Source organism: Aplidium turbinatum, chromosome 17 (genome assembly GCF_918807975.1).
Source record: "Aplidium turbinatum chromosome 17, kaAplTurb1.1, whole genome shotgun sequence".
In the NCBI taxonomy this organism is placed as follows: Eukaryota; Metazoa; Chordata; class Ascidiacea; order Aplousobranchia; family Polyclinidae; genus Aplidium; species Aplidium turbinatum.
In genome coordinates, this window is record NC_137488.1 from 3,923,906 (window position 1) to 3,938,721 (window position 14,816).

Genomic DNA, 14,816 nt, shown 5'->3' on the forward strand with positions numbered 1-14,816 from the left:
GTGGATTTCGGGGGTGGGGGAGGGGGAAGGAGAGAGGGCAAGATGGTGCTTACATGGCTCTGCACATAAGAGTTTTAGATTTTTTAAATTAAATAATGCAAAGACAGTGGCGGCTCGTCCTAATAGGCTGCAAGGCTAAAGCCTACCCTCATGAAGTTGGTGAATCTCGTTATGTTTTTGCAACAATAGATAAGAAAAAATATCAAAATTTTAAACTTTTTGTCTGTAGTTTTGGTATAGCTTTTTTTAATTTTTTGGCAACACTGCTTTAAAGTAATATTTTCTCTGCTTTCAATCGTGGAGACATGCTTTGTTTCAACTTTTATAACTTCACAACACAAATTATCATCTTTGCTTTCTCTCTTCATTTTAGGCTGCAGACGCTGGCGCCTACAGCCCAGGTGCTAACGCTACAGCGCGTTGTTGGAAAAGAGACAATAAAATGCATCAAACTGCATGGCTGCAATCAGCCAAAATATCTTCGTAATGAGTGGATAGCGTTCAGCTTTAACCCTCTGTCTACCGTGGGGTCCAATGGACCCCAAAACAAATTTTGCTCTGCGATTTCTCAGGACATATAGCAGATGCGATATTGATATACCTTGACTTTTCACAGCTTTTCTTGTTCTTTAGGACCATATAATAATTATTGATCTCAAACAAAATTTGGTAGCATAGAAAAAAATAGTAGCATCTTGTACCGTGGGGTCAACGGTCCAACGGACCCCAAGCTTGCTGCATTCGAAGTAATCTTGTATCACAACAGCACTAAAAGAGTAGTCGACACTATATTGACAGAATTTTTAGGAAATACAGTTCCAAAAGAATGACGAGAAGATGGCCGATAGCTATATTTTACTATATAATCGATGTCACTGCTGTCAATGCTTTTGTGATATGGCATCAATTGCAAGGCGAAAATAGCAGCACAACATTGAAGCATGCCTGCATGAAAGAGAAGAACATTTTAGATCCAACTAGGAAAAAAACTTGCTGGATTACCAGCTTCGACTTCAATATCAACAAGACATGTAGGTGCTGGTTTAGGATCGGCCGCCTTGGTTAGTGACGTCACAAAAATATGTGACGTCCTGCAAAAAAACGCAACTACTTGTAGGAAGGGTGCAAAAACGCGGAATAGAAGTAAAAGCGGAAAGCCTATTGATTTTTAAATATTTGTAGGCATTATTATTGATCTAGCGCTAACTTAAACTGTTACTATTTTGTACCAATTTGAATTTTTACAATAAAAATAACAACTTTCACGTTTATATGTTATCTACAAAACGAGCAATCGTGGTTCAGTATAAGCCGCCCACAGTTTGCTGTGATCGATGAATACTGCCTCCACCAAATATGCTGTAGCTTTTTCATTTCTGCTTGGATTCTAACAATTTAACTATCGTTGGATGGCATTATGATTCATCTACTCGAATGGATTAATTGCCAGTCTAAAGTAGGCATTACATTTATGTAGCGCTAACTTAAACTTTACTATTTTGTACCAATTCTCAGCAATTCATTTTTTACAATAAAAATACCAAACCAACACAAATTAAAAGAGTATGTCTTGGTTTATTCATATGTTAACTTTCACATTTATATCTAATCCACAAAACGAGCAATCGTTGTTCAAACGTAACCGCTCGACGAAGCTTTTTACCAAAACAATGCAAACACAAAGCGATCAGTTTCGAGTGTTCATTACAAGCCGCCCACAGTTTGATGCGATCAGTGAATAGTGCCTCCACCAAATATGCTGTAGCTTTCTCATTTCTGCTCGGATTTTAACAATTTTACTATCGTTGGATGGCATTATGCTTCATCTACCCGAATGGATTAATTGCCAATCTAAAGTAGGCATTACATTTATGTAGCGCTAACTTAAACTTTACTATTTTGTAACATTTCTCAGCAATTCAATTTTTACAATAAAAATACCAAACCAACACAAATTAAAAGAGTATGTCTTGGTTTATTCATATGTTAACTTTCACATTTATATCTAATCCACAAAACGAGCAATCGTTGTTCAAACGTAACCGCTCGACTAAGCTTTTTTCCAATGCATTTTTCAAGGCGATTCGATCGTGGTTCAGTATAAGCCGCCCACAGTTTCATGAGATCGATGAATACTGCCTCCACCAAATATGCTGTAGCTTTCTCATTTCTGCTCGGATTTTAACAATTTTACTATCGTTGGATGGCATTATGCTTCATCTACCCGAATGGATTAATTGCCAATCTAAAGTAGGCATTATATTTATGTAGCGGGTAACTTAAACTTTACTATTTTGTACCAATTCTCAGCAATTCAATTTTTACAATAAAAATATCAAACCAACACAAATTAAAAGAGTATGTCTTGGTTTATTCATATGTTAACTTTCACATTTATATCTAATCCACAAAACGAACAATCGTTGTTCAAACGTAACCGCTCGACGAAGCTTTTTTCCAATGCATTTTTCAAGGCGATTCGATCGTGGTTCAGTATAAGCCGCCCACAGCTTCATGTGATCGATCAATACTGCCTCCACCAAATATGCTGTAGCTTTCTCATTTCTGCTCGGATTTTGACAATATTCCTATCGTTGGAAAGCATGATGCCTCACCTACCCGAATGGATTAATTGCCAGTCTAAAGTAGGCATTACATTTATGTAGCGCTAACTTAAACTTTACTATTTTGTACCAATTCTCAGCAATTCATTTTTTACAATAAAAATACCAAATCAACACAAATTAAAAGAGTATGTCTTGGTTTATTCACCTAACAACTTTCACGTTTATATGTTATCTAAAAAACGAGAAATCGTTGTTCAAACGTAACCGCTCGACGAAGCTTTTTACCAAAACAATGCAAACACTAAGCGATCAATTTCGAGTGTTCATTGTAAGCCGCCCACAGTTTGATGCGATCGGTGAATAGTGCCTCCACCAAATATGCTGTAGCTTTCTCATTTCTGCTCGGATTTTAACAATTTTACTATCGTTGGATGGCATTATGCTTCATCTACCCGAATAGATTAATTGCCAATCTAAAGTAGGCACTATATTTATGTAGCGCTAACTTAAACTTTACTATTTTGTAACAATTCTCAGCAATTCAATTTTTACAATACAAATACCAAACCAACACAAATTAAAAGAGTATGTCTTGTTTTATTAACCTAATAACTTTCACGTTTATATGTTATCTACAAAACGAGAAATCGTTGTTCAAACGTAGCCGCTCGACGAAGCTTTTTTCCAATGCATTTTTCAAGGCGATTCGATCGTGGTTCAGTATAAGCCGCCCACAGTTTGCTGTGATCGATGAATACTGCCTCCACCAAATATGCTGTAGCTTTCTCATTTCTGCTCGGATTTTAACAATTTTACTATCGTTGGATGGCATTATGCTTCATCTACTCGAATGGATTAATTGCCAATCTAAAGTAGGCATTACATTTATGTAGCGCTAACTTAAACTTTACTATTTTGTAACAATTCTCAGCAATTCAATTTTTACAATACAAATACCAAACCAACACAAATTAAAAGAGTATGTCTTGGTTTATTCATATGTTAACTTTCACATTTATATCTAATCCACAAAACGAGCAATCGTTGTTCAAACGTAACCGCTCGACTAAGCTTTTTTCCAATGCATTTTTCAAGGCGATTCGATCGTGGTTCAGTATAAGCCGCCCACAGTTTCATGAGATCGATGAATACTGCCTCCACCAAATATGCTGTAGCTTTCTCATTTCTGCTCGGATTTTAACAATTTTCCTATCGTTGGAGAGCATGATGCTTCACCTACCCGAATGGATTAATTGCCAATCTAAAGTAGGCATTACATTTATGTAGCGCTAACTTAAACTTTACTATTTTGTACCAATTCTCAGCAATTCATTTTTTACAATAAAAATATCAAATTAACACAAATTAAAAGAGTATGTCTTGGTTTATTCATATGTTAACTTTCACATTTATATCTAATCCACAAAACGAACAATCGTTGTTCAAACGTAACCGCTCGACGAAGCTTTTTTCCAATGCATTTTTCAAGGCGATTCGATCGTGGTTCAGTATAAGCCGCCCACAGTTTGCTGTGATCGATGAATACTGCCTCCACCAAATATGCTGTAGCTTTCTCATTTCTGCTCGGATTCTAACAATTTTACTATCGTTGGATGGCATTATGCTTCATCTACTCGAATGGATTAATTGCCAATCTAAAATAGGCATTACATTTATGTAGCGCTAACTTAAACTTTACTATTTTGTACCAATTCTCAGCAATTCATTTTTTACAATAAAAATACCAAACCAACACAAATTGAAAGAGTATGTCTTGGTTTATTCATATGTTAAGTTTCACATTTATATCTAATCCACAAAACGAGCAATCGTTGTTCAAACGTAACCGCTCGACGAAGCTTTTTTCCAATGCATTTTTCAAGGCGATTCGATCGTGGTTCAGTATAAGCCGCCCACAGTTTGCTGTGATCGATGAATACTGCCTCCACCAAATATGCTGTAGCTTTCTCATTTCTGCTCGGATTTTAACAATTTTCCTATCGTTGGATGGCATTATGCTTCATCTACCCGAATAGATTAATTGCCAGTCTAAAGTATGCATTATATTTATGTAGCGCTAACTTAAACTTTACTATTTTGTACCAATTCTCAGCAATTCATTTCTTACAATAAAAATACCAAACCAACACAAATTAAAAGAGTAGCCTATGTCTTGCTTTATTCAAATGTTAACTTTCACATTTATATCTAATCCACAAAACGAGCAATCGTTGTTCAAACGTAACCGCTCGACGAAGCTTTTTTCCAATGCATTTTTCAAGGCGATTCGATCGTGGTTCAGTATAAGCCGCCCACAGTTTGCTGTGATCGATGAATACTGCCTCCACCAAATATGCTGTAGCTTTCTCATTTCTGCTCGGATTTTAACAATTTTCCTATCGTTGGATGGCATTATGCTTCATCTACCCGAATAGATTAATTGCCAGTCTAAAGTATGCATTATATTTATGTAGCGCTAACTTAAACTTTACTATTTTGTACCAATTCTCAGCAATTCATTTCTTACAATAAAAATACCAAACCAACACAAATTAAAAGAGTAGCCTATGTCTTGCTTTATTCAAATGTTAACTTTCACATTTATATCTAATCCACAAAACGAGAAATCGTTGTTCAAACGTAGCCGCTCGATGAAGCTTTTTTGACAATTTTACTGACGTTGGAAAGCACGATACTGCATCTACCCGAATCAATTGGTTGCATGTCCATTGTCCAAGGCAGTAGCGTATTTAGGGGGGAGGATAAAGGGCGATGGCCTCCCCCTAATGATCAGGTAAAAAAATAAAATACAAATTTTGCAAAAAAAAAAAAGTTGTAGCGCAATAACTGCTTGGATGATTCATCCTAGCGCGAGGGGCGGGGTATACTTTTTGCAATGTAATTTATCAACAGTTTTTCTTCCTTTTCTTGACAATTGCATGGCACAAATTCACGATAGATTCAATGAGCACTGCTCAGCTTTTAAAGTCAGCACATTTCTGCTTTCATTGATTCATGAAGATGAGGACTGCACGATCGACGAGATTTTCGACTTCTACCATGGAATGCTGGATGTTGAACCAAGCAATTGCTTTGCAGCTACTATTGAATTGCGAAGATGGAGAGCGAATTGGCTTGCAGTTTCTGTGGATAAACGACCTGCGACTCTTGTGGATGCGTATCAAGCGGCTGAACAACTCGGCACTTATCCGATTATCCATAAATTATTACTTCGAATCTTTGCTACGCTTCCAGTTACAACTGCCTCCAATGAGCGATGTTTCAGTTCACTAAAGTAGCTGAAAAATTATTACCGCACGACCATGACCGAGCCACGTTTGGATGGTCTAGCTCAGATGTATTTAAATAAGGATATTGTACTCGAGCATGATGCAGTCATTGATATATTTGCCAAGCACAGCAATCGTATTAAACTGTAAATTGTCATTGCGAATCGCAGAGAATGTTCAAAAGGTATTCGAGGTCGGGAGGACTAACTTATTGTTTATGTTCTGAAGTGTTTCATATCTTTTGTTGGTTCATTGATCGGAACAGTAACTTACTTCTGCGGATTCGCTCTTGATTTTGGACCCTCTCTTCCCTTATCTGACAGTTTCAGCTAACCCCCTCCCCCCGTTCTGACGCATCATATGACATTTTGATATACCCCACCCCTATTTAAAGGCTCAAACAAGTCTAATTTCAACCCAAGTAGAATAAATTTAAACCAATTAACTGCCATTTTCATCAAGTTTGAGCTTTCTGTGTACTACCGTTGACTACCCCGTGTGTACTACCCCCAGACCCCCATTGGACTCCAGCCGCCGATTCAGCCGCTGCGCGGCTGACTGACTGTAGATGAAGCCTAATGCCACCCAACGATAGTAAAATTGTTAGAATCCGAGCAGAAATGAGAAAGCTACAGCATATTTGGTGGAGGCAGTATTCATCGATCACAGCAAACTGTGGGCGGCTTATACTGAACCACGATAGAATCGCCTTGAAAAATGCATTGGAAAAAAGCTTCGTCGAGCGGTTACGTTTGAACAACGATTTCTCGTTTTGTGGATAACATATAAACGTGAAAGTTGTTAGGTTAATAAAACAAGACATATTCTTTTAATTTGTGTTGGTTTGGTATTTTTATTGTAAAAATTGAATTGCTGAGAATTGGTACAAAATAGTAAAGTTTAAGTTAGCGCTACATAAATATAGTGCCTACTTTAGATTGGCAATTAATCCATTCGGGTAGATGAAGCCTAATGCCACCCAACGATAGTAAAATTGTTAGAATCCGAGCAGAAATGAGAAAGCTACAGCATATTTGGTGGAGGCAGTATTCATCGATCACAGCAAACTGTGGGCGGCTTATACTGAACCACGATAGAATCGCCTTGAAAAATGCATTGGAAAAAAGCTTCGTCGAGCGGTTACGTTTGAACAACGATTTCTCGTTTTGTGGATAACATATAAACGTGAAAGTTGTTAGGTTAATAAAACAAGACATATTCTTTTAATTTGTGTTGGTTTGGTATTTTTATTGTAAAAATTGAATTGCTGAGAATTGGTACAAAATAGTAAAGTTTAAGTTAGCGCTACATAAATATAGTGCCTACTTTAGATTGGCAATTAATCCATTCGGGTAGATGAAGCATAATGCCATCCAACGATAGTAAAATTGTTAAAATCCGAGCAGAAATGAGAAAGCTACAGCATATTTGGTGGAGGCACTATTCACCGATCGCATCAAACTGTGGGCGGCTTGTAATGAACACTCGAAACTGATCGCTTTGTGTTTGCATTGTTTTGGTAAAAAGCTTCGTCGAGCGGCTACGTTTGAACAACGATTGCTCGTTTTGTGGATTAGATATAAATGTGAAAGTTAACATTTGAATAAACCAAGACATACTCTTTTAATTTGTGTTGGTTTGGTATTTTTATTGTAAAAAATGAATTGCTGAGAATTGGTACAAAATAGTAAAGTTTAAGTTAGCGCTACATAAATTTAATGCCTACTTTAGATTGGCAATTAATCCATTCGATAAGATGAAGCATAATGCCATCCAACGATAGTAAAATTGTTAGAATCCGAGCAGAAATGAGAAAGCTACAGCATATTTGGTGGAGGCAGTATTCATCGATCACAGCAAACTGTGGGCGGCTTATACTGAACCACGATTGCTCGTTTTGTAGATAACATATAAACGTGAAAGTTGTTACGTTAATAAAGCAAGTATTTTTATTGTAAAAATTCAAATTGGTACAAAATAGTAACAGTTTAAGTTAGCGCTAGATAAAAATCAATAGGCATTCCGCTTTTACTTCTATTCCGCGTTTTTGCACCCTTCCTAAAAGTAGTTGCGTTTTTTTGCATGACGTCACAGATTTTTGTGACGTCACTAACCAAGGCGGCCGATCCTAAACCAGCACCGACATCTAAATCCGCAATAAAATAAAACAAACAGCTGTTGAAGGTCAGGTGCCAAAATCAAAGAAGGCTAGATGCTATTTTTGGGAAAAACACAAAGCCAAAAATGCAGACAATTCTGTAGCCTAGCCTACTACATGTAAACTCGAAGTTTGCCAAGAAAATTCGCAATTCATTTGCAATGAATGCGATAATACATAAACTCACAATATTTCTTGTGAAGTAATATGTAGGCCGAATATGCGTTTTTTAGCCAAATCCAAAAATCAAATCTTTCAATAGTTTGACGATTGCTCATGAATAGACCAATTCCGTGTCAGTTTGGTTTGTGCATGGGCTACTGTATGACTTGTTTGTTAAATTTCGGGTTTGGTTTTTCTACAGTGTTTATAAGTTATGATTTTTGAAGTCTGTTACGTCCTTTCCTATTGAGCTTTAATTTCATAATCGGAGCTGATTTTTTTTTTGTCCAAAATAAGTACTTGGAAATTTGGGCTCCAGTGGACCCCAACGGTAAAACTTCTAGGCTATATATTTTTTTCGGTAGTCAGAGGGTTAAACCAACAAACGAGATTCTTTGGGTGTAATAAGCTAAGATAGTTGTTTTGTTTTGTGCATTAGACTGAATGGAAATTTTAAGTAAACGATCTGGAATATGTCTGTTAAAAAGATGATAACTGACATTAAAGATTTTAATCAAAATGTAATAAACACTTCAATTCATTCAAGAATTGAAAAATGGATTTTATATTAAAGTAAATGTTATTTTGAAGGAAAAAATTTGTTTCATGCTGTTTATTTAAATTCGAATAATATATGTTTAATGTGGAGCAAGTTTTTGTTTCATTTTATTTCCTTTTCTGATGAAGTACGAAAGCTTGGCATCAAGATTATAGTTCTGCGACTTGAAACACGCGAATTTGATGATAGTTGCTTTTAAACGCAATAGCTCAGAATTGCTTGGCTCAATTTGGGTGAGAATAGGATTTGGGTTTTTGGTGATTGAATCTATATCTTTTGTCCTGGTGTACACATGTATATTGTATACCATCATAACATAAGTGTGCAATCCAGTTAACAATGATGTCAATCCTTTGTAGTAAGTTTTTAAGCTGCTTCAGTAAAATATTTTACCTATTAAATATAGCCACGAGCCGCCACTGTGCAAATTTATTTACAAAAACTATTTTTATTTCTAATTATGTTCCATAAATTATCAAAAAATATTGCCCAACGTCATCGTCACGTCATTCAAGACCGTCCACTCACCGTTTAGTAGCGTCAGTTCATTCTGGAGCTTTCCAATATTTTCACAACGGCACTCCCCCGGTTGGCCAATAAGACCCTGATCCCCTTTCGGTCCAGGTCGTCCAGTAGGCCCAGCCTTCCCCGGCGGGCCTTGGTTAACTCTGGTTGGAGGATCACTGTTTGCTCGGATAGTCGGGATGCAGTTATCTTGAGATCTTACATATCCACAGAGCATCAATACGACAAGAAGTTGCATTTTATTGCGAAAGCAATAAACCCTGACAACAACATATTGTAAAGTTGAACCATAAACAGATAAAACCAAACAACGACACGGCATTTCACATAATACAAAGATATAAACTAGAAATTAGGAACACTTTCAGCTGCAGCCTACAGAATATCATCCTTTGTTAAGGATCTGAACAATTGACATGCACATACAAGAAATAAAATAATTAATGCAAAAGATGGAACTAAACATGGCAAAGAAAATAGACCGATTTTATCCTTTTTCATTTCTGATTTAGTTCATGTATGTGTTGTCCTATGTCAGTAGTTCAAATGCTGAACAATAGCTTACATGCTGTATAGTCAAAAACGTTTACGATTTCTAGTTACGGTATTTATTTATTTATTTAAAATGCGGTGTCGTTGTTTGGTTTTATCTGCTCATGCTTCAACAAAGCTACCTCTACCAACGCTGTGTACCGTAAAGTTTCTATTAATTTTGTTTATGAAAAATTTTGTTTATGCTGTGCAGTTTTTGTTCTTTTCTTGCTAATAAATTTGATATTTCACCATTGTATTATGTTTAGATGTAGATAAAAGTACTGTCTGTTGTTCCTAAAAAGGTCATTATGTGATGTTTTAAACGTTCGAAATTTGTTTCAATGTTGTTTTTTTGTTTTCTGTAAATGTTACTGTATAATAAACTGACATATATTAAATCTGGTTAAGTTACCAGCTTTGTATGCTTATGGTTCAACAAAACAAACTCTTTACCAAACCTCTACAATTAGCAAGTTCTTTTCCGTTCCGATAGCTCAGTTGGTTAGTTCTCCACTTTGTTGACGAAGAAGCTGATAAATTCAGCGTCGCTTAATGGATGAAATAATTTACACACAACTACTCTGCTGCCAGATTTAAGTTTTGAAGAAGCTTTCTAAATTTGAGGATGAATATCTTCGTAATCAATCAAATATTGCTTTAGCATTCATCTCTTGCTTAGGTTACAAAATGAAACACTCCATCAAGCTAATTAGCTACTTTTTCATTGCTTAATATTTGTAGACATGAAAAGTGATAGATTGTCTCATATAAATTAAAGATTTAATATACTTAAATAATATACTATTTATAAATTTAATGTACTATAATTCCATGTTTGTCTCAAACAAGCATATTTTTTAAAAAACTTTTTGGAATTTCTTAGCTATTTAATTCTTCGCTGTAAGGATCGGAAAACGCTGGAGCAATGTCATAGGCCAATGAAGCTTTGACGCTGAACACTGCAACAGAAGGAGCAACACTGCCACATGAAAAATATCCCAGATATCTCGGAGTTACACTTGACAGGAGCTTAACTTTCAACACTCATTTCCATAACATTGCAGCTAAAGTCAAAACAAGAAACTCGCTAATTAAAAGACTAGTTGGAACAAGCTGGGGTGCTTCTCAAAACGTATTGCACATTTCCACTCTAGCACTGTGCAATTCAGTGGCGGAATACTGTGTTTCTATGTGGGAACAATGTGACATTGAAAAAGTTGATGTTCAATTACGAGAGTTATGGCGCATAATCATCGGAGCGCTCAAATCGACCCCAATACAATTGGTACCCACGAAGAGCGGAATTGCACCATCCATGGCCACCTGGAGATGCGGCCTGATTTGTCACATTTTTCAGATTTTGATTACAGCTACTGCTAGTGCTTGACTGATATTTTTTGAGATGTTTTTACTTTTTGCGATTTCTTAATGACAAAAAACTTTTTTGTTGCCTTGGGAAAGCAGTAGCAAATGAGAAAAAGTAAGTTGAAAAACACTAAATCAGACTGTTATTGCAAATTAACAGTTTGACTAAAATCTACAGAATCAAATTTTCTTTGTTTTTCAATATGTGAGGATGTTAAAACCTATTGTGTCATCTGGGAAAAAGAATAAAAAAAGCGTAAAAATATAATTTTTAGAAAAATTTAATTAAACGTTCGCCCAAAGTTAAAAAAAACCTGCAAATTTCTGCAAAATGTGACAAATCAGGCCGTATCTTTAGGTGGCCATGCACCATCACATCTGAGAAGAAGAGAACTCACAGCCTAGCTAAATCAAAGCCTTCAAGAAGCTGGTAATACATTGAGTAGCTCACTATTACAAAACATAATCCAACAAAAACCAAACACCTACCAATTAAAATCACGTCATCTTTTTCACAATCAAAAACAAACAACTACATGTCTAGACATAAAAAGAAACTTGCTGAAAGTTGTGACGCTTGTAAACTGCTGACACCTGGCAACACAAAAGAACGAATTAAACATCACAATGAAGAAACTTTTTCTTTTAAAAGATGTGATGTTGATTTAGATAAATTTAATGGAAAATCTTATTTATTCACTCTTGACTATTAACCAACTCTAAATTTATACAGTAGAAGCCGATCTGTGGACATCTACATCCTTAATGTATGTTGCACACTGTTTGAAAAAACATTTTTCCCGATATGGTATTTCAAAATGATTTTAGTCTGTATTGGAGTGAATCGATTTTGTTGGCTTAAAAACGACAGAATATGCAGCTCTGTTCCGACGCCTCGATCTTAATCGTTATTTGTGTAGCCGAGAGTTTAGAACGTCGTGCTTTTAACGATTTTAAGTCGGGTATTTCTTGTTTTTTTTTGTTAGGTTATTGTGATGCTGGTACGTTGCAGGTACGTTGCAGCGCCTCTGGACGAGGTAGTTTTCTACATTAATCTCGACTTGGGGAATTTTCACAAGCAGCAAAGAAAAAAAGAAATTGCGACCATCAAATAATAGTATAAGTAGTGAAGCACCATCCACTCCTGAAAGAATAGTATTGATGTCTTTTAATCTATGACCTGCCTTTAAATTGTGGATCTACCTCTGTTCTTTTAAAGTAGAATGAAAATATTATCAGAGCAAGAAGTTTGATAGTAATTGCTAGTTTAAAGTCAGCTTTAAATTTGTTTTAATTAAAAAGATATTTTTATTTAATTTGATTTAGTTTCTTGCTTGCTCATGATTTGATTTGATCTTTTTGGTACGACACTCTCTGCTATTTTTTTAATCGTTGAATTTATGATTTTTTTATGCTTTTGCAGAATTCTGCAGAAGCCTTTACGTCGTCAAAAGCTCTAATAAATTATATTAGTTACTAGAAAAATATTTATGACTTAACCATAAATATGAAAAACTCATTTTTATTCAATTTTCAGTGATTTAAGCTGAAGAAAACAATACGTAATTTCACTGCTTAGATCTTTTTTATGGCTCAAAATCGATATTTTTAACTACGGTATATCACGTTTTTATCACCAGCTTCGTATGCAAATACTATGATTGGCAATGGTAATGCTGATTTAAGTCGACATTACCGCCGCTAATGAAAAAACTTACATCGTTTGACATGTCCACAATAAATTAATTTAGACTAGGCCTACATAGCCTACTGCCCAGCGAACTTCCCAGCACTCTCACCATCATAAAAAAGGCAGAAATCAGATAGGCAGGCCACGTCCACCGGATGCCGAACCATCGCATTCTCAAACAACAGCTCTATGGAGAACTGACTAATGGCAAACGCCATGTGGGTGGTCAAAGAAAACGTTTTAAAGACACTTTAAAAGCTTCCATAAAAGAATTCGCCATCGACGTAGATTCGTGGGAAGACTTAGCCGCAGAACGACCAACATGGCGCAGTCTTATTTATAAAGGCGCAGAATCAGCTGAGAAACACCGTACGCTATCTGCTGTCAAAAAACGAGAACATCGCAAGGCCCGAGCCTCAAACAACCCTGGCGGCCCTAACCAACCATCCTTCCAATGTCCATCCTGCAGCAGAAGCTTCACCGCACAGATAGGCCTCATCAGCATTCTTCGCACTCATGCAGCCTACACTGACCAAAGCCCACACTAAAAAAAAGCTTGATTTCAGTCTCATTGGCCATCTTCGGAAACGAAGGGCGAACATTATTGTATGGCCTACTAATTCAGTCTATTGAATAATTTTGAAAAAAGTATATTTTACTATTTTATTTTCAGACATGATAGCATTGCAACAAACTCACAAATGTGTTATGACCAATGTAAAAGTGTCGGCCATCTAATAACAAATATTTAGTTTGAAGCTATGAACTTCATCGAAGATTCTGAAACAACTTTGCTGTTTCAACGAAACTTTGATCCAAATTGTCACTGCCACTTTTTCAGTCCAGCAGTGCAATTTTTCTACTACCAGTTAAAGCCAGTTCTTTAGCCTGTCCTTAGCAAACTGCAATGTCATTGTGAAAAAATAAAGTACTTGCACCGCTTAGTGTTGCACGTATTTGGCACGTTGGGCTAAGTGTTGCACGTCTGTACGTTTGGCATTTCTCAGACAAAATGACTTTTCTTTAAATATAGTAAGCAAAAAGTTTGCGAATTGCGAATTGTGACTGGATGCCTGCGCCCAACTCCAACAGAGTATTTGCCAATCCTTGCAGGCATCCAACCTGCTGAGCTTCGCCGAAAGGGAGCCATTATACACCTGGCTCGCCGGGCGGGGATCCTGACCACTTGCTCCATGCAAAACTCAACATCCCACCTCAGGAATCTCCCCGGCACGGCAACTAAAGTCAAGACACCCCTTTGTGCCAGCTGCTGTTGAATTACTACAACCATTCAGCGATCGTGCCATCAGCGCAGCACACTTCATGGAAGACACTTGGAATGCAGCATGGTGCGCCACCGACACCAAACTACATGGTTTTATGCCCCACCCGGTGGCGCGCCCCCCTGGTATGGACCTTCCTCGGCCGACTTGGGTCAAGCTCAACAGCATCCGAACCGGAGTCGGTCGCTTCCATTCCAACATGCACAAGTGGGGTCTGGCTCCCTCATCGGCCTGCGAATGCGGCGCGGAGGAACAAACTGCTGACCATGTCGTTCTCGAATGTCCCATCTACAAGGCACCAAATGGAACGCATGGTATAGCAACGCTGGACGAAGCTACACTCACCTGGCTCTCCACCACCTGCCCTGAAATTTGATCTAGTCTCAAACGAAAGAAGAAGAAGAAGAAGCAAAAAGTTTAATATTTAAAACACCCATCGCTGAGTGTGGAGAAGATCACATATTTTGACATGTTTTTGTGGTTAAACATGCTCTAATTCTCATGAGATTTTTGACACTTCATCATTAGGCTATTGTACTGTTTTCTACAAACTTGGCATTTTTTAGTTTAAAAAAAAAGAATTGAAACGTGTTTACGTCTACCAGAATAAAATGAAGTGTACACCAGAAGTGTACAGGAGCCAGACTTTTGAAGTGTTGAGGAGCCGAGTCTCGGGATTTGGT

At 36.9% G+C, this 14,816-nt stretch overlaps 1 protein-coding gene across 2 annotated transcripts in view; it reads right to left on the reverse strand.

The window, feature by feature from the left end:
- The window catches only part of LOC145786993 (EGF-like repeat and discoidin I-like domain-containing protein 3), a 41,911-nt gene extending 31,526 nt beyond the window's left edge, over positions 1–10,385 (reverse strand). For both annotated transcript variants that reach the window (XM_082598744.1, XM_082598743.1), the window contains exons 1-2: positions 10,254–10,385; positions 9,265–9,521 (exon numbers count right to left, since the gene is read on the reverse strand). In XM_082598744.1, the coding sequence (XP_082454870.1) occupies positions 9,265–9,499 (235 nt within the window). In that variant the 5' untranslated portion in view covers positions 9,500–9,521; positions 10,254–10,385. The remainder of the gene's footprint in view (positions 1–9,264; positions 9,522–10,253) is intronic.
- Between the last annotated feature and the right edge of the window lie 4,431 nt (positions 10,386–14,816).